Raw genomic sequence first — 24140 nt, forward strand, 5'->3', positions numbered from 1 at the left:
TTCCCGAAGTTTATTTTGATGAAACAGATTTTCTACTCAATAAAAATCTGACAGAATTTGAAGTTCAAGTGGGGTGATCTTAACTCGCGCCTCCGCCCACGACTTGCTCTCAGCAGCCCACACAAAACCGTTTATTCAGACCTTATCTAAACTGAAATTGCGACTGACATCGCAAAAATGTCGTACCATATGAACATCAGTATGTGGGTGTGGAAACTAGAGACAAAATTGAGGAAACACGGGGACTTTCTTAACAGCGGAATATAAATGAAATACTGAAAGCTACTACAATAGACGCTGTTCCGGTGTGAATCAGTTCTATTGCAGGCACCATGTCACCGAACAACCAGGGTTTTCCCATCTAAAAACGCGGTTGCAAACTCCGTCTGTTCCCCGTCTCCCCAAAGCATCACATGCCGTGCACGGCGTAAGCCGGAGACCGTACTATCCACTTGACGTGAATGCAATGGTATTCGTGCAGCCAACCATGCTCCGTGGTTGTGATCGTGACAATGGAAGTTACTCAGTGCGATGACAAAAAAAAAAAAAATCATCAGTGAAATAATCGAGGTTATTGCCAGGGGGTTTACCCAGTCACGTCATTGTCGAGTTTCGTCGGACACAAAAACGGCACGATCGCCCGAGCACGATTTATTAGCGTGAACTTCCGCATAGTGGGAAGACTTCAATGCTCGGCGTTTGACAGGTAGGGGCTTGCGCAACTAGAACTCTCTCGTCCGATGCGAGTGCCGGTGCGAGATCGCAACACTCTGCAGCTCTCCACGGATCATTTTGGCGTCATTCATCTTGCACTCAAAAGGTGTCTTGTGTAGCTAGCTGTGCAGTTTATCTCATCTTCCTCTTGAAACAACGACGGGAGTCTACCGTTTCCACCACTCTAAGTTCGTCATGATGGTGAGTATAGACGTTAATCAGTCGCGCTCGGATAGCCGGTAATTGAAAAAAAACCCGTAGATGTTTCCTTCATCAGAGGATCATTTTCCAAGTGTGATGAAGGTTCACATTGACGCCTTGGGCAACATGTATTCTCCATCATTGCCTGGAAAATCTTGAATGCATAACGATCGCGGGCAACGTTCCAATCTCACCCAAATCGATATGGGTAATTCAATCTTTACCTAATAAATTTGCAGCTGGTCGACATGAAGTCTTCCTCGGAGGTCTGGGACATTAAATTAAAGACCCTCGCTTTATATAAGCATCTCAAAGTCTGTTCTGGGTTTTGTGGTTTCCATTTCATCTTAATTTCAGACTTTTACCATCCAGCAGTAACTCATCATGGCCCAATGATGTGATGACCAGAAATTATTGCTCCGTCAATCTTAGGTGTTAAACGAAAATCAGCTTGGAATCAGACATTTTGCTTATAGGAAATAATTTGTGCTTAATTCAATTTCAATGTATTAGTCAATGTGTACCAGGCTTAATACTTACGTCTCGCCTGGTAGTCATTTTACAACGTCACTTTCGACCTTGGCACATAACTTTGTGTCATCCGTATGGCGCCAACTTCTGCAAATGTAAAATACAGAACTTCTAAAATCTCCAGCAAGCATGCACTAAACCAGTAGCGACGACGTTCGTTGTACAGGGTGTCCCCAAAAAAATTGTGCAAGCACATATCCTTTAATTTCTCAAAAACTACTCAACATGAGTGTTTCATCTCGATGGAGCATATTAATTATACTCTTGTGTATAATCAGTGATATCAGTGCATCAGATTATCATAGACCTTTTCACTCTGATGTTAATTAAGTTAACTGTGTAAATCCCATCCCATTGGAACGGGTGAAAAAAAACCTTTTATAATCTATTAGATCTCTGGTTTGCATGAACGGATTTCCATTGCATTTTTATTGGAAATACACAAGAGTTTTCCACGATGAAATACTCATGTTAAGTAGTTTTTGAGAAATTAAAAGATATCTGCTTGCACAACTGTTTTGGGGACACTCTTAGAGGGGTACGTATATTGTATGCACGAAATTAATCAAACCACAAATTATCTTTGCAAGAAAAATTACTATCATTGGTAATTCTTATGAACGCACAATCTGATAAGGTAAGCCTGGAGCTCAACATGGAGGCTTGTAAACGAAGTGCGATGGCATTGTGCCGCATTTGAAAGTAATCATAGGCCCACTGCACCAACACTACATTATACATTTAATGTTCACGCATTATTAAAAGCATTGAGTAAAACATGCACACCAAGAAAAGACGTACCAATTATACAGTGAGTTGTGAATTATTATTCTGTCAGCCGTTAGCAATAATTTGAAGAGGTTCCGTTGTAGCTGATTTGTGCTCTTGGGTGTGACACCCAGACAAAAAAAAATCTAATCGAATTTCCATTTTTAGTATTATATTAGATAAGTCATGAGCACACAACATGGCACACACAAGCCCATGATTAATAATGCATTAGTGCATGCATACATTAACACACACGTCTGATGTTATGAATCTCTGTTTGATTGTACACCGTAGTTGGTAATAACGTGAATGAGTTTATACTGTAGGGAATAAGATTGGGTTTTTTTTTAGATCGTAAGGCAAAAGGGCCGTATTAAATTATTATCATTTTGATTTTCATGAAAAATTGGTAAGCTCTTCGAGACCCCTTTCCCAAAAGCACTTTATTTTTTTTCTTCTAAATAACGGAAGATCAACGACACCAGAGAATGGCTTTGAACACTTTACCACTTCACAACCATGCAAATTTTCAATTTGCATAGGCCTACAGACGAGGATGCAAGAGAAAGCTTTCAGCTGATTTGATTATGCTGTTTGTTTTTCTGTTTTGTGGTTTTTTTCCTGATTAGAAAACTAGAATGTTATTAGGATCGATTGGGGTGAAGATTGTATGTCTTATTTTCAGGATTTGGTCTCATGTCCGAAGACCTTATTACGGAAGCTTAAAGTGACCACCCACGCTTCCGCGTTTCATTGATAATGTCGTAATTCTTGGAATGAATTCAACAATAGCTTGGCAATTATACTCTGAGTTTTGATGGGTTTGCATTATCGAACTCGAGATAACAATCTCGTCAAGATTAATCCGGACTCATCAGACTATAGATGAGGGGAATCGGAAAACAGAAGGGACACGGCTCTTCCCCAACCGGATATCATTTTGCCTTGGGCTTATTTAACCGCCGCCATTACTAAATTAAGTTTGTTTATATTGCCTTGAATTAGGCCTATGTTGCTGTGGGGATGAGACAGCCATTTCTCTCATACGATACTAAAACATTCTGCTAATGACGGTAGGCTATCAAAACTCGGGATGAATGAACTATTCCAGCCGTGTTTGACAGTGAAGCCAACGGCGAGCATCTAGCGTGACGGGAGAGTGCAGGACTACAGCACCGAGCCATTGCTTGTAATTACCCCGGGTGATTTGGGGATATTTCCCCCGGTTCATCCAGGCGAGCAATCGGCAGCCGCAGCCAATTGATTTAATGACTTTGTGTTTTTTCAACAGGCTTAAGGGCGGCACGAGTCCATACATATATACGGGTAGAGGGACTTGTGTGTTTGAATACCTACCAGCACGATAGCGTGAGGTGCTTGAACATGCCAGACCAATCTTGTTGAGATGATGTTTGCAATATTGAGTCCCTGGAAAGCTACCAGGGATTAAGTTGATCACGACTGACGAACCACGCCTTCCTACCGAAAAACATTTTCATGAATGTCGCATAATGTCTTCTCTTTCTGTTGTATGTTAATGTCCGTGTCGTGTGTTTGGAAACGTTTCAGACAGTGTGCGTGTCCCTAATGATTACTTTAATGAGCCTTACCGGAATAGAGTGTAGCCTGAAAACATTGTATCGTGACCACCCCCTGGCGATTTCTTGATGTTCAAAACCTAAATGACTCATTTCTGAGAAAATCAAAGCTTGATAATAGTTACGAGATGCCCCATATTTGGCAACACTTTGGAAAAGTCAACAAACAGGTGATGGGTAGGAATGTATATTCTGGAGTCCTCAATGTGTCGAATTCTGAAGTTACGTGGTGAAAATGTCAGAACAAGAACAGAGGAATAAGCCGCAAATTTAAAAACATTCGGTGGGAGCATCAACCCACGAAACAGCTGTATTTCAAAAGCTTCAATGGTTAGGAAGCTTCAAAACGTTTCAGTAAGTCTATTCCCTCTTCACAAATACACGAGTCCTATAAAATCTGCCTTACCTAGCTACTGGGCCATTTTATCACGCATTAGGGCCGACAGTGCTGTGTAATAGTGCCATTTTTTAATCATCACGCAGAAAAATGGACGCTAAGTGTAGACTCGGCGGCGACACTGAATTGGACTAGACTTGACCAAGTCATGCTCGCAGTCAGTGTCAATTTATATGTAGGTTAGGGTAGATGGTTACGCGTATTAAGGGCCATTTCATAGAGTTGTTGTACAGAAATATCGGACACTGTCTTAAGTCCAAAGATTAAAATTTCACTCTTTTTGAGTGAAAATTCTCGGGACAAAAAAAACCGTAGGGATGATACAATTTAGAATGAAATTCATGCTATCGCGTAGATGGTATGTTTACTCGAGTTTCCACCGGACTAGTAAGTCGTGTTCAAAGTGCCCCATCAAAAATATTAGAGTGAGTTTTTCACCCCAATAGTTTCACTGTAATAAGACAGCGTTAGTTTTCCCTACTTCCGACCGCAAAAAAAGGCTCCAGACTTCTACAGCTGCGAATGTGTAACTCAAATATTAGCCGGCTTTGTATCTGCATCTGCATCAATACTGCTCAACACTCCTTGTTGCATTGCAGTTGGAGTAAACCGTGACGTACGTAGCGGTACCTGCTCATTTTGCATTGGGAAATGTTTTCAACTCTGCTGCGGCACAGTTCAAACAACTCGATCCGATTCGTGTCTTGACCAAGCTTGAATGACAGACCCGTCATAGACATTGAAAGTAGTCCGCGAAAACAAATAAAACCTGAGAATTCGTGTTATGGCAACAAGCAAGGCACCCGTTTCGCATTTTATGGCGTAGGCCTACTTGAATTCCCCACATCAAATGCGCAGCCGATGTGGATTTTACTGTACACGCGAACGTACACGAATCTGCTCGAGTAGTATTCGCTCTTTTCACGCTCCACCATTGGGCATGCAGAGCCTCGATCTGGCAACTTTACACAATAAAAATAGCCGGTTCAGTGATCTGAGCCCCGACACGGGAATCACCGAACCGGCTATATTTACTGTGTAAAGTTGCCAGTTGGCGAAAGTGTGAAAAGAGCGAATTATGATTATTAAGTTCAGAACAACGGTGCTGTTCATTTTCGAATAATGTATTATTCAGTTATTCAAATTCGGATTCGATAGATTATTATTTTGATTGTGTACGTCGATATACTTCTCTTTTTTTAGGAAGCTGATGATAAGCTGATATTGAAAGATTTTTAAAATGCAATTAGAGCTAATGATTTCCTACAAAAGCTCTCAGTCATGCGTGTAAGGTGACTCGACCACAACGTAGCATTTGCAAGCAATAAGACCTCGTAAATTACACGATTAAAATAGCAACACGGACGTTTTCCTTCATCTTCCCGAGAACGCTCTCATTTTTTTTCTCGAATATATTCGAATTGGAAAAGTACTACTCGGATATTCGGTGATAGATGATTTAGAATGAACGAAAATTCAGTCTATTCGGCAGAGCATTATACAACCAAACGAATGACACACAGCACATATCATCGATACGGAACATATTAAGTACCTGTCAGCAAACATGCGGTGGAAAGTCAACAGTGGTATAAATCAAGTTTCTATTTTAATATCTCCGATTGAATTTCCATGCAAGCTCGATAATGTTGAAAGATGCCACTTCGGCCGAATGCGCTTTTTTAGCAAACGTATATGCAAACAATATGTTACAATATGTTGGTGTGCGTGTATTTTTTGTGTGCTAAACACAGATGAAAATACTGAAGGTTAAAATTCTTTAATCATTCTTTGACAACTTCATTCGAATGCTGGGAATCCTTCCTTTGATATTAAGTGATGGGAAGCCGTGTTAGTCAGGCAGAAACACATGGAAAAGTAGCACTTAAAATGACTGACAAGAATAAACGTTTTTATTCTTGTATTTTTAAGTGCTACTTTACTTTTCTATGATAATAATACATAACGTGCTTGTATAGCGCTTTATGGGCTCCGTGCACAAGTTCTCCTTCTCCTGGCTCCCGTAGGAAAGTGTACATGTGAACAAAGCGTGACGTCATTATGTCTTAGGTTTATCGTAGTAAAGTGTCTTGCCCAAGACACAAGCACCATGTTCCCTGTCAGGGTTCGAACACAAATACCACGGCATGTGAGTCGAACACGGTTGGGCCACAGCGCTTCACGCTCCACAATCGTATTCCTTTAATTGGAATTGTTTTTCCTCTCTGGTACTTTTGCGATTACCGAGGTTATTTTGGATGCCCTGTTTTGTGATTTATATGCCAGCTGCTTGCACGTCATAGGCAGAAATTGTTTCAAAAGGATTTCTAAAAGGAAATTGTTCCAGTTCAAATGGTGTTTGACAAGAAAGTGATCTTCTCTGATATAACTGGAGAGCCTTTGCACTTTTGCGATGTGTCACGTTGTGTTATATATTATTCTTATGTGATTTCTTCGCCAGCTGTTGTAATAAGGCTGGTTCACCCTCAGCGCGAAAAGCGAACGCGAACGCGAATTTTGGGACGTCACGGCAAGTTTTCGGGCAACGAATTCCCAAAGTTGAATGAACACATTTTAACTCCGGCGAATTTCGCAGCAAATTTTCTTGGCGCTTACTTCGCTATGAACCGGCCTTTAAAGGCAGAATGAGTGAATACAGGACATCAGTCAGAATCTGTTTCTGTAACTTTTGATCCAAACCAAAACGTCTTTAAGTTAATGTGAAATTAAGAACATGTTTTATTAAGAACGTTGTAGAAAGAGTTTTTGCGTCGATGCGTATATTACATTCTCTGTTTTGATTTATTTTCTCAATATTTTGAACATCCTGATTGAAAACGGGTGCATACCTATGTTCCCCAATACCTATGTTCCCCAATACCTATGTTCCCCAATACCTATGTTCCCCAATACCTGTGTTCCCCAAACCTAACCCTAACCCTTACCCTATTCGCCGGACCAATGTGACGTCGGACCAATGTGACGTCGGACCAATGGGACGACGGACCAATGGGCCGTCGGACCAATGGGACGTCGGACCAATGGGACGTCGGACCAATGGGACGTCGGACCAATGGGACGTCGGACTAAAGAGACGTCCCCACCTACTCAACCTGTGTATTTTAACCACTGAATAAACGATGTCCGTATCGAACTTAGTTTAACATTGAAAAGTATTTTCGTGGAGAGAATCGTGTTCTCATGGTAATTTTGTATTATTTGGCGATTACATTATTTGCTTCAGTAGAGAGTATATGCTAAAGATGGACGGTTTAAACTCAACCACAGCTATTAGATCAAACCGAATGCATTTCACGTTCAACGTTAAAGTTTGGTAACTCATCACCAAACCAAACGAGCTGAGTGTTCAAGCTCAATAATTAACACATTTCTATCTTCACAATCAGCATAACACTATACAGGTAGTTTTAAGAATGTGTCACCTTGTACTGTGTGAAAAATATCAAATATCGAAACCCTGACCAAAAAAGAGGAACTGTACTTAAAGTATTCACTACTTCCTCTTAAACTGGTTCACAAGTGTTACCTATTACCTTTTTTTGCTCCGTGATTTTAGAATAAGAGAAGGGGTAATTCCTGTTTTGAAACTCTTGACAAAAAAACTCAGGAAGTATCCATTTTAGTTCCGCTTTATAGACCAGGTATACAATCCACCAATTGAACTACATGTATGAATCATCGATATAAAAAAAAACACATCACGTCATCATGTCCCATATGTACGTTGGGTACTTTCCCTGCGTTTCTACCTGCTTTACCTTTTGTGCAGTTTTCTATAGGTTTTGTTATTACATTTTACCCGCAAGAATGCACTGTCATTACAGCGCACACAGTGACATTATAAACGCTTCAATGGGCCATAATTATATGCTCATTCAACTTGCTTTGGCACCAGTACTTTTTACGTTCGGTTGGTCGCCTTACAATATCAACATATTTGACAAACAAGATTCAGGCTTACCCCTGAACAATCAAACAATAGGAGCGGCATTTTGAAATATTCTTTCATATCAACAACTCCGACATGACTCTCCCTTGAACTATTGACCTATCAATAAATGAAGTTAATGTACATCTTCCCGATGCAAAATTCCATCACACGAAATAGATTACATTTTGTATCCTGAAGACGGACAGACTACACTGTTCGAAACGTCGGGTTCCCAAACTGGTTTTGTTCAGAACCACGCAAAGTCACATTATGAGATCTGACTATATGGTTCTACCGCCAACCCCATATCTAAAATAGACTGCTGTGAACTGTAATACCGTTGCAAAACTCATGCTGTTTTTCAATGGGGTCGACCCGATTTTCCCCAATACCTATGTTCCCCAATACATATCTTCCCAAAAATCCTTAGGGCTAGGGTTAGATGATTAGGGTTAGGGTTAGGGTCAGTCAACCTGAACCAGTGGAACACGGACCAATGAGACGTCGGACCAATGGGACGTCGGATTATAGAGATGTAACCGAGTAGGTGCGCCATATTACGTGAACATGAGTCATATAATGTTTTGCCTCCTATGTTTGTGCAGAAATTGTAATCAACAGAAGGAGCTCTTCTTTAACCCTGAATCATTAATTAAGAGGGACGACGTTCAAATGATCCCTTATTACCTCCGCCTCGACGATTAATCGTATAAGAAATGCTATAACCGTTTCATCCGGTGTCTGGAAATAAGTGTGCAAAATAAAGAGAACGCTCTACTCTTTCTGCGCCTGCCCTCTAGGCCTGCTCGTGACTTCTGGCACATTATGCGCGTTGGTGACGAATAGTTTAGGGTTATGTCTGCGCATTGCTGACGGCAAATTCCATTTAATGAATTTCCTTCTACTACCTAATTAAAGGGGGGGGGTGTCAACAAGAGGCACTCACTAAACTCTCCACTCTACGAGTTGATCTTCCCCAAAAAATGTTGTTTTGTTAAGCCACAGGTTTGTTACAAAAATAATGAGCTCGCTGCGAAAAACACTCCCACCAAAGCCACGAAAATGTCCATCGTCCGATGAAGAAGAAAAGTGGACTTTTAAACAATGGCCATTTTGCTGTTACCAGCCAACAGTCTTCTTTTTGCCTCCCTGACTGACTGACTTACTCCCCGACTGTCACTTGTGAGTAAGACTAGCTTAACTCTCACCTTGGCCCAAAAGTTTGAAATAGGAATAACCATTATACAACGCCAGTAAATGAGCTAAACCCATCCCATTGTGTAAGCCATATGCATAAAAGACTTCCATTCACTGAATCTGAATTTGTGCATTCTGATAGGCCGGCCTTGTCCTGTTGGTTTTGAAGATGCACGCACACCTTTCCAACATCTGGTGTCCTTTTGAAGCCACGTCAGGTAGAGACGGGTTAGACTATAAATCCCCGAGGAACTGCTACGGAAATTGCTTGTCTGGTCGTCTTGTGTTTCGGCGTACTATAGTATGGCTCTCGGGACGCTAATTAGTGAGCGTGTCTTCGCACATGGTGCACGTGCGCAGCGAATGACCTGGATAAACTCTCTAGGCCTATTAGTTAGCTACAGACTGATAAGTCGTTCTCGCAGTAAGTTATACGAGACCAAGCGAGAAAGAGGTTTCCCGATTCCTCAAATAATGTAAACTCAGCTATTATGATACAAGTTATGTTAATTAAAAAGCCAAGTTCTGTTAATGAAAAGCTGCCTCGATTCATGCAACAATTTAATTGTGGAGAGACATCAGGCCAAATTGTATAATTTAGAATGGACGATAAGGTTCGATAGTCCGAATGAACAATAAGGCTCCATAGTCCGAATTGACAATATGACCTTATTGTTGATTCGGACTATCGGCCCTAATTGTCGATTCGGACTATCGGACCTTATTTTCAATTCGGAATAATGAACCTTCGGACTATGTGAACCTTATTTTCGTTTCGGACTATTGAACCTTCGGACTAATAATTAACCTTTAATTCGGACTACCGAACCTCCGGACTAATGAACCTTTAGACTAATGAACCTTCGGACTAATGAACCTTCGGATTATTGCTTCAAATGTTCGGATTAACGAACCTTATTTAATTTTTGGACTAACGAACCCCCTCTTATGGGGATTTTGTGCATTCGGACTCACGAACCTTCGGACTAAAGAACCTTCGGACTATCGAACCTTCCGGACGGACCCCGAAAAGACACCCAGTCAATATCAATTTTGTGCTCTGTGAGACAAGCTTTACTAGGATTGCTTTGTCTTGTTGATGCTTCTTTATATTAGTCCTTCAATTTAGAGACGCATTAATTCATGGCTTATGTACATGTACAGATAACAGAACGGAATGCTAATTCTTGATAAATGTATACTGTATATCTCAATCATTTTTCGGATGTTTTCATACACTTAAAAGTGTTGGTACTCAGTCTCATTTGAATCTTATGGTGAAATGGAACAATGAACTTCCAGACTAACCTCGTTTGCCTTCGCGTTCATAAATGGGTCCAGACATTTTTTTTACTGAAATTCATGCAAAACCACAGACCATACCATACGAGCCTGGGTAGACATAATTCCCCATGATGTTGCAATGGAACGCGAGCAACGACATCGTTCTTATCCCCAGGAGTATTGTACGCAAATAAACATCGGCGAGATATGCCTTCAACCGAATTCCCGACATCTCTGGCCATATTTCATGTCCATCTTTTCCCTACAGTTTAAATTCAATGGTATAGTTCGCTTCCGAGTTTGCAAACAGAACACGTTGAGGATAGTAAGGAACGAGTGGGGGCGAGAAATTAAATTTATGAAGTGAAATACGCGCGAGTCTGTTTCAGAAGTGGGCGCACTGTGATTTATGGCCAATAAATTGCGTGTATACTTGGACTGTGAACGAGGGAGCGGATGTATGATCGGACGCGACCGGTCTTCGCAAATTACCCATTGAAACGATGAATTGAGACGGGAGATACTTTATCATGACATTTGTGAGAGTGTGGATTATCTGGAGCTTCGACTTTTATCAAAGACTGTCACTTCCCACTATTTCAGCAAGACGTTGAGGAATAACTACATAGTGTGGCTAGAATGCGGTTGTTGTTGGGGAGTAGCCAGGCTGTTCGATATACAGACATACACATGCAATCCACTAATTCTTTCGTTTAAGCAATTGACCGAGTTGTCATTTCTTCCAAGATAACTCTATTTTTTGTGTGGAATAGCTGGAGTTACAGAGTGCCGTGTGATCTTGTTATGGAACGATTTTAAAGAGATGAAGATTGTGGTGGGTTTTTTTTTTTCATAAAGACGATCGAGTTGCAGGTGGTGGGATAACCATGACTATACGGGAAAAATGTTAATTTATCTTCTCTAAATACTCCCTGTTTTGGGTACACTTTAAATTTGTAGTTGGTTTGAATTACTTTACCAGTTTGTGACCTTTAGGTTATTTTTCCCCCATAGTTCCGCTTAGAAAGTTCTTGCTTATACAAAGACAGTATGGAACTTCATTTCTGAAGTAATTCGTCACACATTGTTTACAATGTGTGACGAATTTTTCTGTTGTATTTTTTAACAGGTAGTTCCTTCTCCCGAAGGCCCCTGGAAAAACCCGGACCAGAAATTATTTCGTCAACTTGAATTGAACGATCACAAAAGGAGAATTGTCTAGTATGCCTGTCGGTAAAATCCCACATAAACACCCGTCACACACCGGAGCCAAAATAGAAAGAAAATCACGGATGAACAAGCACAAATTATATTGGTCGTGACGTTGCAAAAGTCTGGGATTGTTTTGCGGTCACCTGGCATGAGGACACGGCGCGACAGCGAGGCTGGGTAGGACTAAGGAATATAATGGGCTGTCATCACCCTTTAAAGATATAATATATTGTCCGTGTTTTTTAACTAACTCATTTTCCTCCCATATTGAGTATTGACCCACGATTGTATTATTTAGCCGGGAGAAAAAGGGCCGTTTTTGCTTGTCCAACAGGGGCCGGACTATAGTCCTCTTATCAGTGCCCGAGGCTGATTAAATGGACTGTCATTTATGACTTTGCCCGGTTGTTGGCTGGTGAAGAGGGCCGGGCAGTGCTATTATATAGAATTACCCCCGAAATGGGCTAAATCCGACCCATTGTGTTCACCAGATGACCGTTGCGCTCTTGCGCTTTTGGACTTTTACTAAGCTTGTATTTTTGAGGTCCGCAAGTCATTTTGCGTACAAACCGATCCGCCAAGCGAGTAGACTGGTTCCCGGTCCCTACATTATCGATGCTAATAGGGCGGGAACCAGTCTTGCGAGAACTGAATATTTGTCGGACGGAAAGAATTCAAAATTTGCAAAGTAATTTTTCTAGAACAATAAACGTAGGCCAAATTTTCTTTCTTTTTCTCATTGAAAATTGAATAACTTTTAAAAATAGCAATTTGAAAATGAAATCTATTCTTCCGTGTGAAACTCGAAACAGGCCCTGACACTTGATCTTTCTTAGGTGCTGTTGGTGATACTTTTTGGTTCCAATTGCTCAATGTATACCTTTCTGCCGTTTGAGTATAATACACAAGAATTTCATTATTATTTTACAGTGTTCAATGATTTGTGCTGCCGGTTTCTTATCAAATTCCGGTTTTATTATTCTTTGAAATTTCAATTCTTGCTCTCTATCACGCAGACCTCTCCGGCTCGTGGGATTTTAGTGCTTGTTTTCGTCTTGCACGCTGCGTCGTGCCAGAACCAGGATACGAATGACGTCATGCTTGCGTCAGACTTCGACGACAATAACCCGTCCACTGATGAGTTAATCACTGAGCTTGAAAACGTGACTTCTGGAAATGGTGAGTCAGCGTTCAGGATAATAAAAAGGGCACTGTGGTTTCATTTTGTTTTTTTCAACATTGTCAAGGCCCTGGTATTTTGTTGTTCATGTACCACACTGCACGGCGACAGGTGTTTATAACATGGAGATCATAGGCCTAAATAATGTACGTGATAGCACGTGCCTAATTTGATTTCTATTTAATCAATAACTTGTCGATTAAATTAGCGTTTAATTGCCAAGCATGTCAGATGCTCATATCACTTGTGGGCTTGTTTTCTAAATAGGTCAATTTGGGGTCCAATTTTGTCTCTGTCCATGTTACACCTGACATCTATGATTTGTATAATTCTAATGCACTCCTCAGTGCAATCGTCCTCCAAGAGTGATTATGAATAGCAAACTCTCTTTCTAAATGATATTGGAAACGGCAAATTTCAAATCACAAAGTACCAAGGTAACAGGGATGAGGAAAATGTCACACCTTGTGACGGGTCCCTAAATTTATAGAATGACCAAAATTGCAAAATGCATGTGTCCGGAAATTGCGTGGGTATGGAATGAACGGTTATAAGTTGATTACTGAGAGACCTCGGGCCAACGTCGAATTTCATGATGGCAAAGATTATGAGTTCTCGGTGTTTGTTTTTTAATTGGACGTGTCTGGATAAATTAGGTGAAGGAACTTTCGGCGATGAGCCTCGGGAACTGTTCGGTTTAATTATCGATTAGTTTACGGCCTTATAGCAAAGAAAGTCACGAGGCTTGTTGTACACAAAATTTAGATCCTATATTACACTAAAGCAATTATTTACTCATATAACAAATTAGTAATGAAATGTTGATATCAAGATTACAGAAGGATGTTGTCCACGAACCAATCAGTAAAGATTTGTTTTTTCCTTATCATTTGATAAGAAAAAAACACCAAATGGAATCCCAAGCCTTTATTTTAGTTCAATGGAGACTTCACTTTTCTTAGGCCTAGTGATAGACATTGTGATATTCCAACTGACAAGGTGATACGTCACGTTTATGGAGAAAATTGAAGTCGTGGATTTCCTTTGAATAATTCAAGAAGTGATGACACGCAATGAATTTATGCTAACTGCAGCCACTCCTCCAAGCTCATGCAGGCGTTAATGTGATCATCTATTATTTAATGGAGTGATCAAAACGTGTTGATGGAGACGCTAGTCTTGTATCAAGGCGGCACTTCGGATAATTCGTGCATACCGGTCCTTAGCAAAGCTGCCGGTAGAGGGCGCTGTCAAAACGACCCATGTGGATGAACCCCTGTATTAAAATTCCCATAGACACCAGTGCTAAATGCCCATATTTCAAAGCTACGCTTTTGGGCACTGGAAATTAAATTATATGAAGTTATTTTAAATCACATGACATAGTTAATCATGTGATCTGTTCACGTATACGTATTAAGGTATATGACTTTACAAGCCTGCAGAAGAAAAAAATGCGAGCCGTTGACTTCTGGACACTAAACGGACGCCAAGTAAATACTGGTGCGAGCAGCCTTCACAATCGTGTTCATTTTATAAGCCGCTGATATGTTGTAGCCTGCATGAAGCCATATTGTGCCAAGAGGAGGCCCCTTGTTGCAACTATAGATTATTCTATCTACGGCCGTAGGTTCATGAGACCTTAGAGCAGAAAATCATTATGTTTCCCCAACAAACGCATGAATAAAAATCCTAAACCTTCTTCGCGTTGATGAGGTGTTCAAATCAAAGCGCTTGTGCCTAACGAAGAAGTAGCAAAGGGTTATACGTGTGATGAGATTCGAAGGTCTGCATGGTGATAAGTTGGCGGTAGCACCATGTGGTAAATCTCTTTTGTGAGTAGGCCTATGTGTGATGGTTCCTCAGTCTCCTGACGACGGGCAGACCATACTGTCCGAAACGTTGAGTTCTCTTTTCAGAACCACACATACTTATGTTCTTACGCTTGCACGAAATTGGTAAATTGTTATTGATTTCCCTTCAATTTGAAGACACAGAAAGCTACTGCCAAAGTTTCTGGTCTGAGGATCCGAATATCGGTGAGAACTTGACGTGGCCCGAAGCATACGCTGGAAGTACCGTCGGCGTCGTCCTACAAGACAGCATATGCGGGGCTCAAGGTTAGCGGACAATGGATCTCGTGGTTTGGTCCAAGTAAAAAGATTTTGTTCTGGAAAATCCAATCGAAATCAAGATCTATACCAGCCATCTCAGTCTCTTTGAGGCAATTTGACCTGGTACGTTTGGACCCCTGGTTGGAGAATGGAGAATCCGGGGTTACAATTGCGTCTTGTTTGATTTCATTGTCCCTCCAGTCATGAGTCACAATCTCTGAAAGGCATAGAGTTTCGTTGCATTTATCTGAATAGTATAACCTACCTAATTATCAAAAAGGTTACTTGGATTTAATATCGTATGCCCTACTGCTTGTAAACACTAAATACTAAGATTGCCTTTGATTTTTTTTACTCAGTATTTCACCGTTGTTTATATCGTTCTGAGCTTCGTCCTCTCTTCTTTTTTCGTCTTAAGTTTTCAGAGACTGCATGGAAGGAGGCCAGTGGAGTGAAATTCACACTATTGACCCATCGGAATGCCTTGCCGATACAGTAAGTCCAATTACAGCATCAAAATACTCCCAAATCTGTTCAAAAATCGCATCATCTTAGAATTTCATTTAATTGAGTGGTTCCATAGATATTCCAAGACTACTCCCTTCCCACCCCACCCAAAAAAGCCGAGTAACGAGTTCACGATCGCTAGAACCAGGGACAACCACTTCAAGCATGCTTTTAGCTATACTGCTGATAATGAGAACCGTTTGGTTATTTTGTCGCAGGTTTTCAAGATACTGGTCTTTATCGGTTTTGGAGTGTCGCTCGTTGCTTGCGTGACTGCTTTTGCTATCTTCACTATGACAAGGTACGAATTTTTGTTCAACATGTAAACAAAAGTATGCCTATTCAGGACTCTTCTCGTCCTTTCGGTTTTCATGCAAGGAGGATTTGCTATAGTTGCAATAGGCCTATTGCTTTTTTTTTTTATACGAACCATGACTGAGTGATTTCCGTACTCTTCAGTTGTTTCTTAGACATAAGTTACTTGGTACCTATCGTAACCATATTGTTTGGTCTGTTTGCGTGTCAGGGATTGAACGCGCCATAAAAAAATACTATACGAAATCCCACACCGCATGAAGTACTGTTGACTAGTTGATGGTTCTCGTGACATAAACATGACATTAAAATGGACAACTATGGTCAAGCCTAGCTTCGGAGAAATCAAGATTTAAGCTGCATTGAGAAAACCACCTTATGAACAACGTCTCATAGTCCGGCCTTGACCTAGAACAAAGACCTTATATAAACTTTTAAGCTGTTAAAAGGATTTGAAATCCTTGACAGTAAAACTTGTTTTCAAGACTGCGGCAAGCACCAGTACGAAGGGTCAAACTCTGAAGATCTTCAAATCAGCTTTAAATGAGAACATTGGCTGCAGGAAGAACTTCTTCTCCCGACGGGTCATGAATGTGCGGAATGCTCTCCCTCAGGAAATAGCGAATGCTAGAAGTCCTGTCAGTATTTAAGAGCTCGACTCGATATCTCACTTTGGAAGAGAACAAAATAGGATATGGGGTCACAGAGGCTAGTACCTAAGCAAATTGTGCACAGAACCTTAAGTGTAAGTGTAAGATGATCGTTTAATAACATTTTTAAGGAAGTTAAACGCGAAACAGGAGTGGGCTTTTTAATACAGTCATGTGTGTGTTCTCTTGTCTTACATCAGACCCTGAAGTTTCCATATATTTTTCCTAGTTTCGCGAAGTATTTGTTGTCACTTTCCTTATAGGTCCTCACTCCGTGGACTCACACACTATCAGTACCACATCCACTGGAATCTCATTACATCCTTCATACTCTACCCAGTCGTGTTGCTCATAGTCATCGGTTTGAAGACTACCAATGTGCAGCCACCTTTGGTAAGTAGGAGAAATAAACCACATCGCCATATAGCCTACAGGGTGACCCCAAAAAATGCAACCCTAAAACATTTTCCTTTTTAAAAAAGGGGATCGGTGGATATTTATGTTTTGGGTATCAGAGAGCTGAGAGCTTTTTCTTTCAAATACTGAAAAAAATAATGAAAATAGCACTTTGGGTTGCTGAAAAAATGCCAATTATGTAAAAGTAGTAATTTTTTATCATGGTATTTTTTTCTTTTATTTGAACATCGTTGTTAAATTGGGGCTTGAAGTTGAAGTGGTCAGGTGTACATCTGTGACCCAGAATTACCTCTTTGGACGAAAGTACTGCAGATTTTGCCTGAAACTCACAGCATAACTAAACCCCTACAGAAACAGAATTTTTTTTTTCGTGGCTGTTAACCAGGCAAATATCTTCCATTGTCAGTATCAGGAAAACAAATATTCCCGATTTCGATTTCCTAAAAATCAACTTTTCCAACAAATAGCGTAGCCTATATGACCGCAAATTCTGGAATTTGTATCCTTCTGGAGTCATTTCTTTGTTCTCGTATGTACTAAAGTTTTCGAGTTTGAAAGTGTTTTTTCAAAATGCTCCTATTTCAACCAGAATCAATTTCCTGGGCTGAAATTCGGACTTAATATCTCTGACATAAAATAATTCAATTTGCGACGAATCAACACACCTTGGAAATTCCTAGTTATTGAGTAAAATCCATTATCTATTTCGTGATAACCTTGTGGAGACGTATTCACCTATAGAAATTGCTCTGTGGAGACGTATATAATCTTTTGTTCCCTATTGTACACAATGTCTCCACAGGGTACTGTGTACCAGATCGCTGTGTGGCTCACAATATGGAGGAGGTCCAATATTGAGCCACATTTATGGGGCTACATTGGGATATACACATTGTTGTTCTACCGACAACATTTTCTTCTTTAGCCTGTGGTCAAAATTAATGTTCTCTTATAACAGTGGCTTTGGAACCTCCTTACCGTCTTACTGGGCTACTTCGTCTTGGCTAATTTCTTCTGGATGCTAGTGGAAGGTCTGGTCCTCTTCGTGCTCGTAGCCACTGCTTTTCCCGGCTCCCAGCGAGGCAGGGCGTTCGTCAAGTGGTGCCTTATTGGATGGGGTAAGTTGAAGTTATACCAAACCCCAAACTTTGGTGATCTAGGAGTGTTAAGAAGACTCGGGTACTACTCCTCTATTTATGTACACGAGGTGGTATCGTAACCCACATTGTAACCTATGCCTGTCGGTTGACGAAAGACAAAAGAGTCACCGGTTATACTGTGAACGCAAGTAAAAAGTCACTCAAAGCCGTAATATAAAACATGGATACTCAGGCTTCAGTAAACTAATGTGGCCACACGTCTCTAGATCGCAAGACAACTAGCATTATCCAAATCAGATTCAATAGGGGCAGTTCATTCAGACTAGAAAACACTCATTTCGATCATCGCGTACAATCAATTGAAGTAAATCAAGTGCATCACAATAGTTAGTCTACATCGTTGGGAACAGACCAATATCATGTACAGCAGCCAATTGATTTTTTCCTATTCAAATCAATGTAACCAAAGCGAGGCTGGAAGGAAAAATAGTCTGGTTCCTTAGTGCGCAAAAAATTATCGTTCAGCCTACCGTTATTGGATACAGGGAACATGACTGAAATGGTGGCAGCATGATAAAAATCTATTGAAGCGTTGTGATTATTCGACTTGCTTATTTTCATACCAGGTATTCCTGCTGTACTCATGACCGCATGGATAATTGCCGAGAGAGCTCTGACACCAGAAGGCAGGTAAGCTGTGGAAACGTGTTTGGGAGTGAGATTGCAATAAAATGATTACCTGTGCAACAGTCAAAGCAACCGCAGAGACCTTGATTAGTATTTTTCGTTAACAATATCCATACTCACTCATTACGCTGCCAAAATATAAACCCCCCTACTGTACGTGTAAACATCATAAAAGTTAATTTCATCAATGAACAATGCATCAGGTGAAATGGTGAAAACCTCCGTTCGAGTTCACAGTCTTAGAAATATTCCTTCTGAACTATTTTGTATACAACCACTCAGCCGAACATACTTTCAATCTGAAGCAATTTCTTCGCTTCTTATAACTGGTGTATTTCACAGAATGATTTCAAACTATCTGATGACTGCAAACTGTCCAGTGTTATTCTTACGGCAAAATACGCGTGCGTATTACACAAACGACATGTAAATGTCATGTACAGCTTGTTCGAAAGTTTTGTTACTGTCAGGTTGGTTGAAAATTAATCCAACGATTGGAAAACCCAAAATTCGAAATAGTAATTTTCACCTTTTTTTCTCCCACCATGCAGCGACTTCATTTTACAAATAAATAAAGCCGACGCTGCAAACTACGGCTGTTTGACAGGCCCGGTCTTTCTTGCTTTGGTGGTAAGAATATTACGTTCGTAATCCTGTACTTAGAACCCCCCCCCAACCAAAAACTTAATTTGCAAATATTCCAATCATTTTTGTAAAATCTCCTGACTGTTGTATACAGCAAACCCTCGATCTATATTATCCAAACAACCTTATGGGCAGCCTCGGCTCCATGGGCGCGTACGCGTGACCTTCACTAACGTTGAGATCGCACAAGGCATGATGGGAAACAACATGGCGCAGCAAGATTTTACCCATGAAAACGAAGTTGAACCTTTGCCATTGTTTCTTGTAGATTAACGGACTTGTTCTGATTGTTGTCATGAGAATCCTATGGCAGAAACTACGAGATGACGCTAGGAATACCACGCGCTATTCGCGTGAGAGATCCTCGTGGTAAGTTTACAGATTGTGTCATACAACACCAAGTTCATTAATTACATTATATAGACCATTAGCCATCTTCAGTTTTTCCCATTCAAATTAACGTAGCCAAAGCGAGGCTGGAAGGAAAATAGTCTGGTTCCTTTTTGCACAAATACAGTGTCATTCGGTACTGTTATTGGATACAGGGAATATAACTTTAATGGTGGTAGCATGATAAAGGTCTATAGACAAACTACGTCGGTATTCTCGCATCCTTGGGTTAAGTTTATACTAAAAAGGTTAACTGTTTCATTGGACCCTAGCAGGTCTACTACTCAGAGACTAAAAAAGTTTCGGATTGTGGCGGTTTGTCGCTAATATCCTGTAAGTACAGAGGAGACATTTTTGCATTCGTTCTGGTGTTCAAAGGGACATTATCCGAACTATGCCGTTGAAAAATGTCTCTGGTGAGACTTACCCAGGTCGCACTGACAGCAGCAAAGATTCGTTGTGCTAACAAGATTATACATGTATTAGATCGTATTAAATGTAACAGGGTATAACACAATTTAGTTCATTACACCAAAGTACGCTCATAGAGCAATGTGTGACATAATAGCGCTACACCAGTCACTGAGCCAATCTCGTCCGCATACGTTGGACCTCAGTGTGCCCCTAACCCCTCCAAAAACACGCCAATACGTCAGAGAATAACTGTTGAACTTTCGCATTTCAAGCAGTATTGAAGTTGAGACATTTTCCACGCTCCTTCGAGACCAGTTTGAGCTCAACTTTTCCCGTACACTTTGTTTTTCAATCAAACTTTGAAAGTGCAAACAAACCAACTGTTTTCTACAGTGTGTATCAAAAAAATGATACATTGAGAGAAAAAAATATTAAAATGCAAGCTCCTATTTTGTTAAATACTAACTTATATACGCTTAAAGAATGATCATTTCTCAACACAATGCTGTGTCCCTCTCTTTTGGACACCTACATCCAGAGATATAGACTAGACAGTTAATTGAAAGGGATGATATGTCAATGTGGTCCAATGTGCAGCGAAGTGGATGAAAGGTCAACTTGCCTATTGTTCTTTGCCAATCAATATTGAGTTGGAACCTATGATTCATTGAATATGTAACTGGTTCACATAATCATTTGAGCATACGTGTTCCAACTCAATATTGATTGGCTCGATATTGATTACAAATTACTGATTTTATTGAATAAAATGTATTGATTATTTCTTCATTATTTCATAACCTCTTGTATCCCCGCAGGCGAGCAGCCAAGTCGACGTTCGTGATCCTGATCCTGCTGGGCGTCTACTACGCGTTGCCGATCCTGGTCTTTAGCTTCGACCCACCGTTCCTCGTTAAGTACGTAATCAGCAAGATCGGCAACATCGTCAACTCGTTCCAGGGTCTGGCCGTGTGCACTCTGTATGTCTTCTGCAATGCCGAGGTACGTGAACAGGTAGGGTAACATTACTGTTATGCAGAGTTGTGGTCAAGTCCTCAGTTGTGGTCAAGTTATAGCTAATCACAAGCCAATCGAAGCCAATCACAAGCCAATCACAAGTCAATCTCAAGGCAATCACAAACCAACCACAAGTAAATCACAAGTCAATCAAAAGTCACATCACAAGCCAATCACAAGTCAATCACATGTCAATCACAAGCCAATCACAGGCCAATCACAAACCAATCACAAGTCAATCGCAAGTCAATCACAAGTCAATCACAAGCCAATCACAAGCCAATCACAAGTCAATCTCAAGTCGATCACAAGTCACCAAAAGTCAATCACGAGCCAATCACAAGTCAATCACAAATTTATTACGACTAAATCACAAGTCAATCACAAGTCACTAAAAGTCGATCAGAAGTCATCGCAGGCCAATCACAAGTCAATGACAAGTCAATCACATGCCAATTACAAGTCAATCACAAGTCAATCACAAGTCACCACAACTAAATTACATGTCAATCACCAGGCTGGTTTCGAGTCAAGTAAAAAGCTGTTCAAATGAACTACGATAAAGGCTTTGTTTGTCCTCTGTTGAGACCAGACTTGTATTTCGACTTGTGACCTGATTCTCGATGTGACCTGTGATGGATTTGAAAACTCTGTTGTGATGTTGAGTCTGTGCTGCAGTGGACATGGTATATGTTATATCATCTTGGGTTCTTTTATACGGAACGGACTCACCAATATGTTGCGAGAAACTTGGCATGTGGGGGCTGACATCTTGGAATAGGTCCTTTATTGAATAGTGCATTCGTAACGTACACTTTGTGTCACAAACGTGCTCAGCTGAATCATTTACAACAGTATAGGACCTACTTTCTCACGGTTGTGTTTCTGAGGTGAGCCAACATCAGGGCTCTTGATTGTTTATCTTTAGTGTACAGTCCCAATATGTGAAGAGTAGGCCTATGACTTGATTTTGTGAGGGTAAAATCCAATCTCAAACTTATGCCGCAGTTTGATGTTTAAAATTCCCTTTTGCGATGAAGTCATTTGCGAATTAATACCTCACTAAATCGATTTCTCGGATACACTACGCCCATTTCCTTGTTGTACATCTATGCCATCTAAGGTATGTTTCACATTCAATACAGGTTCGCCGAGCCCTCAGGAACTGCCATCGGAGGTTCCGCAACAGGACAAACCTGACCTTCTCCACGCGCTTGTCGTCTCCGAGCATGAGCAGGAGCGCCACCCCGCGCCACAGCAAGTCGCATTCCTCCAGCGAGGGTAGCGCCACCAAGCGGCCGAGCACCAGCGGGGCCGAGGTTGAGGCCGCCGAGATGGCCGTATTAGCCGAGGAGATGACCCCGCAACCGAGGCGGCAGACATACTTGGTGATGGAGCCGCTACTCGAAGAACCTAGCGAGTGTGGACGCGGGGATTCGGGACCTGCTGATGTCTAGCCAAACAAAATACAAGCTAAATAGCCTTTTAAATCGCAAGGCATTTTCTGGCTAGTACCAAAAGAACATGTGTTTAAATTCTGAATATTTTGTTCTTATTAACCGACATTTCAGTCATTTTTCAGTCTTTATGCATAACACTCTCTCATTTTTATTTTATTTTTACTTTTTAATGGGGAATTAAAGTGACAGAATGTGATGGTTCTTTGATAAAATAAACAGTATCTATTTTTGTATAAGTATATAGAAGTTTACTGATTGAATTTGTTTTCATTATCGTAGTCCTAATGTCGTTTCAGAAGAATTGAAAGCCACACTTTTAATTGATTTACTGTGTAATTCCTGAAAGTGATGGGTTTTGTCGTTAAGTTTTTATAATCATGTAAAAGTCTTGTATATTCTATAGTATTTGGGTTGTATTGATATTCCCACTAGACTGCTGTTTGTAAAATAATACTAATTTCATAGTTATATTTTTTTAATATATAAATAATTAACTACTGGGAGATTTTCCATCCCCTGTGCCGGCAACAATACGCTCTGTGCACAAAGTAAATCTGCCTACGACCGGAGATTATACCTATATACTCCTTCGTTTATTATGTACAAATACTCTTAATCATTTCTGGTAATGAAACCAAGGATTCCTCAAAAGTGCCCTAGGCACTGTAGCTCGCAAGCCTGAAGAAACCTGTGGAGAGAAGACAATGAGAAGAAGTTACAGTTTTAGAGGTGGGAGGAAAAGCCCAGAAGAATATTCTGGGGAAAACCCTCGGAATCAGGTTGGGACTGAAAATCCAATCCACATATGGGCCCAGGCGGGATTCGAACCCGGGTTACAGCGGTGGAAGGCGAGGAAAGTACCGCTACGCCAACCTGACTCCCCTAGCTTGACGTACGTTCACCGTGCTCGGTTTTTAGTAGTTATTCCATGAGAGTATTAGCCACTGAAGCGTTTGAAGCAATTCAAAATCTTAGAAGGCTTGAAAATGAGGGACAAGGTTGTAGTCCAGTCCATCACAAGTCCACCACCAGGGTGACCGTAAGGTCGTGGCCAAATTCTGCTAAATGGACTTCAAAAATCTGTCAGAATGATCAAAAATCTGCCAAATTCTCAAGAATTACTCGAAATACACTATAAACACTGAAAATCACACGCAGATGTTGTAGTATTGCCTTAATTAAGGTTCAAATTAAATTTAAAATTATTTTTAAATTAATTATAAACAATCTATAGTCACATAAAGATGTTATGAAATTGCGTAAATTTTAGACAAAACACTGTTGCGTCACGATGAAGTCCGGTTCCCAGTGAACCTCGGCACCTAAACCAGCCAAGCTGTCCCATTATGCAAGGGTTTGTTTGAAAAGATTTAAGCTTTTTAAAACA

The 24140-nt window shown here is 40.6% G+C and overlaps 1 protein-coding gene across 3 annotated transcripts; it reads left to right on the forward strand.

The window, feature by feature from the left end:
- The first annotated feature begins 537 nt into the window (after positions 1-537).
- Positions 538-22760, forward strand: LOC119740175 (corticotropin-releasing factor receptor 2-like). Of its 3 annotated transcripts, none has more exons than XM_038215390.1 (12): positions 540-915; positions 12874-13036; positions 15029-15157; positions 15570-15646; positions 15877-15959; positions 16887-17016; positions 17999-18158; positions 18767-18830; positions 19379-19457; positions 19741-19841; positions 21095-21290; positions 22439-22760. In XM_038215390.1, the coding sequence occupies exons 1-12, from the start codon at positions 910-912 to the stop codon at positions 22748-22750; spliced, it is 1500 nt and encodes a 499-aa protein (XP_038071318.1). In that variant the 5' UTR covers positions 540-909; the 3' UTR covers positions 22751-22760. The 3 variants fall into 3 exon arrangements, with proteins under 3 accessions (XP_038071320.1, XP_038071318.1, XP_038071319.1); XM_038215391.1 differs by having other exon boundaries at positions 542-915; positions 21095-21278; XM_038215392.1 differs by lacking the exon at positions 15029-15157 and having other exon boundaries at positions 538-915.
- The last annotated feature ends 1380 nt before the right edge of the window (positions 22761-24140 follow it).

The sequence above is a fragment of the Patiria miniata genome, unplaced genomic scaffold (genome assembly GCF_015706575.1).
Source record: "Patiria miniata isolate m_02_andy unplaced genomic scaffold, ASM1570657v1 HiC_scaffold_4, whole genome shotgun sequence".
NCBI lineage: Eukaryota > Metazoa > Echinodermata > Asteroidea > Valvatida > Asterinidae > Patiria > Patiria miniata.

Excerpts from the sequence above, each read along its gene's own strand:
- LOC119740175 (XM_038215390.1), top strand. Across the intron at positions 18,831-19,378 it reads GCTCTGACACCAGAAGGCAG|CGACTTCATTTTACAAATAA; the intron begins GTAAGCTGTGGA and ends CCCACCATGCAG. Across the intron at positions 19,458-19,740 it reads CGGTCTTTCTTGCTTTGGTG|ATTAACGGACTTGTTCTGAT; the intron begins GTAAGAATATTA and ends TGTTTCTTGTAG.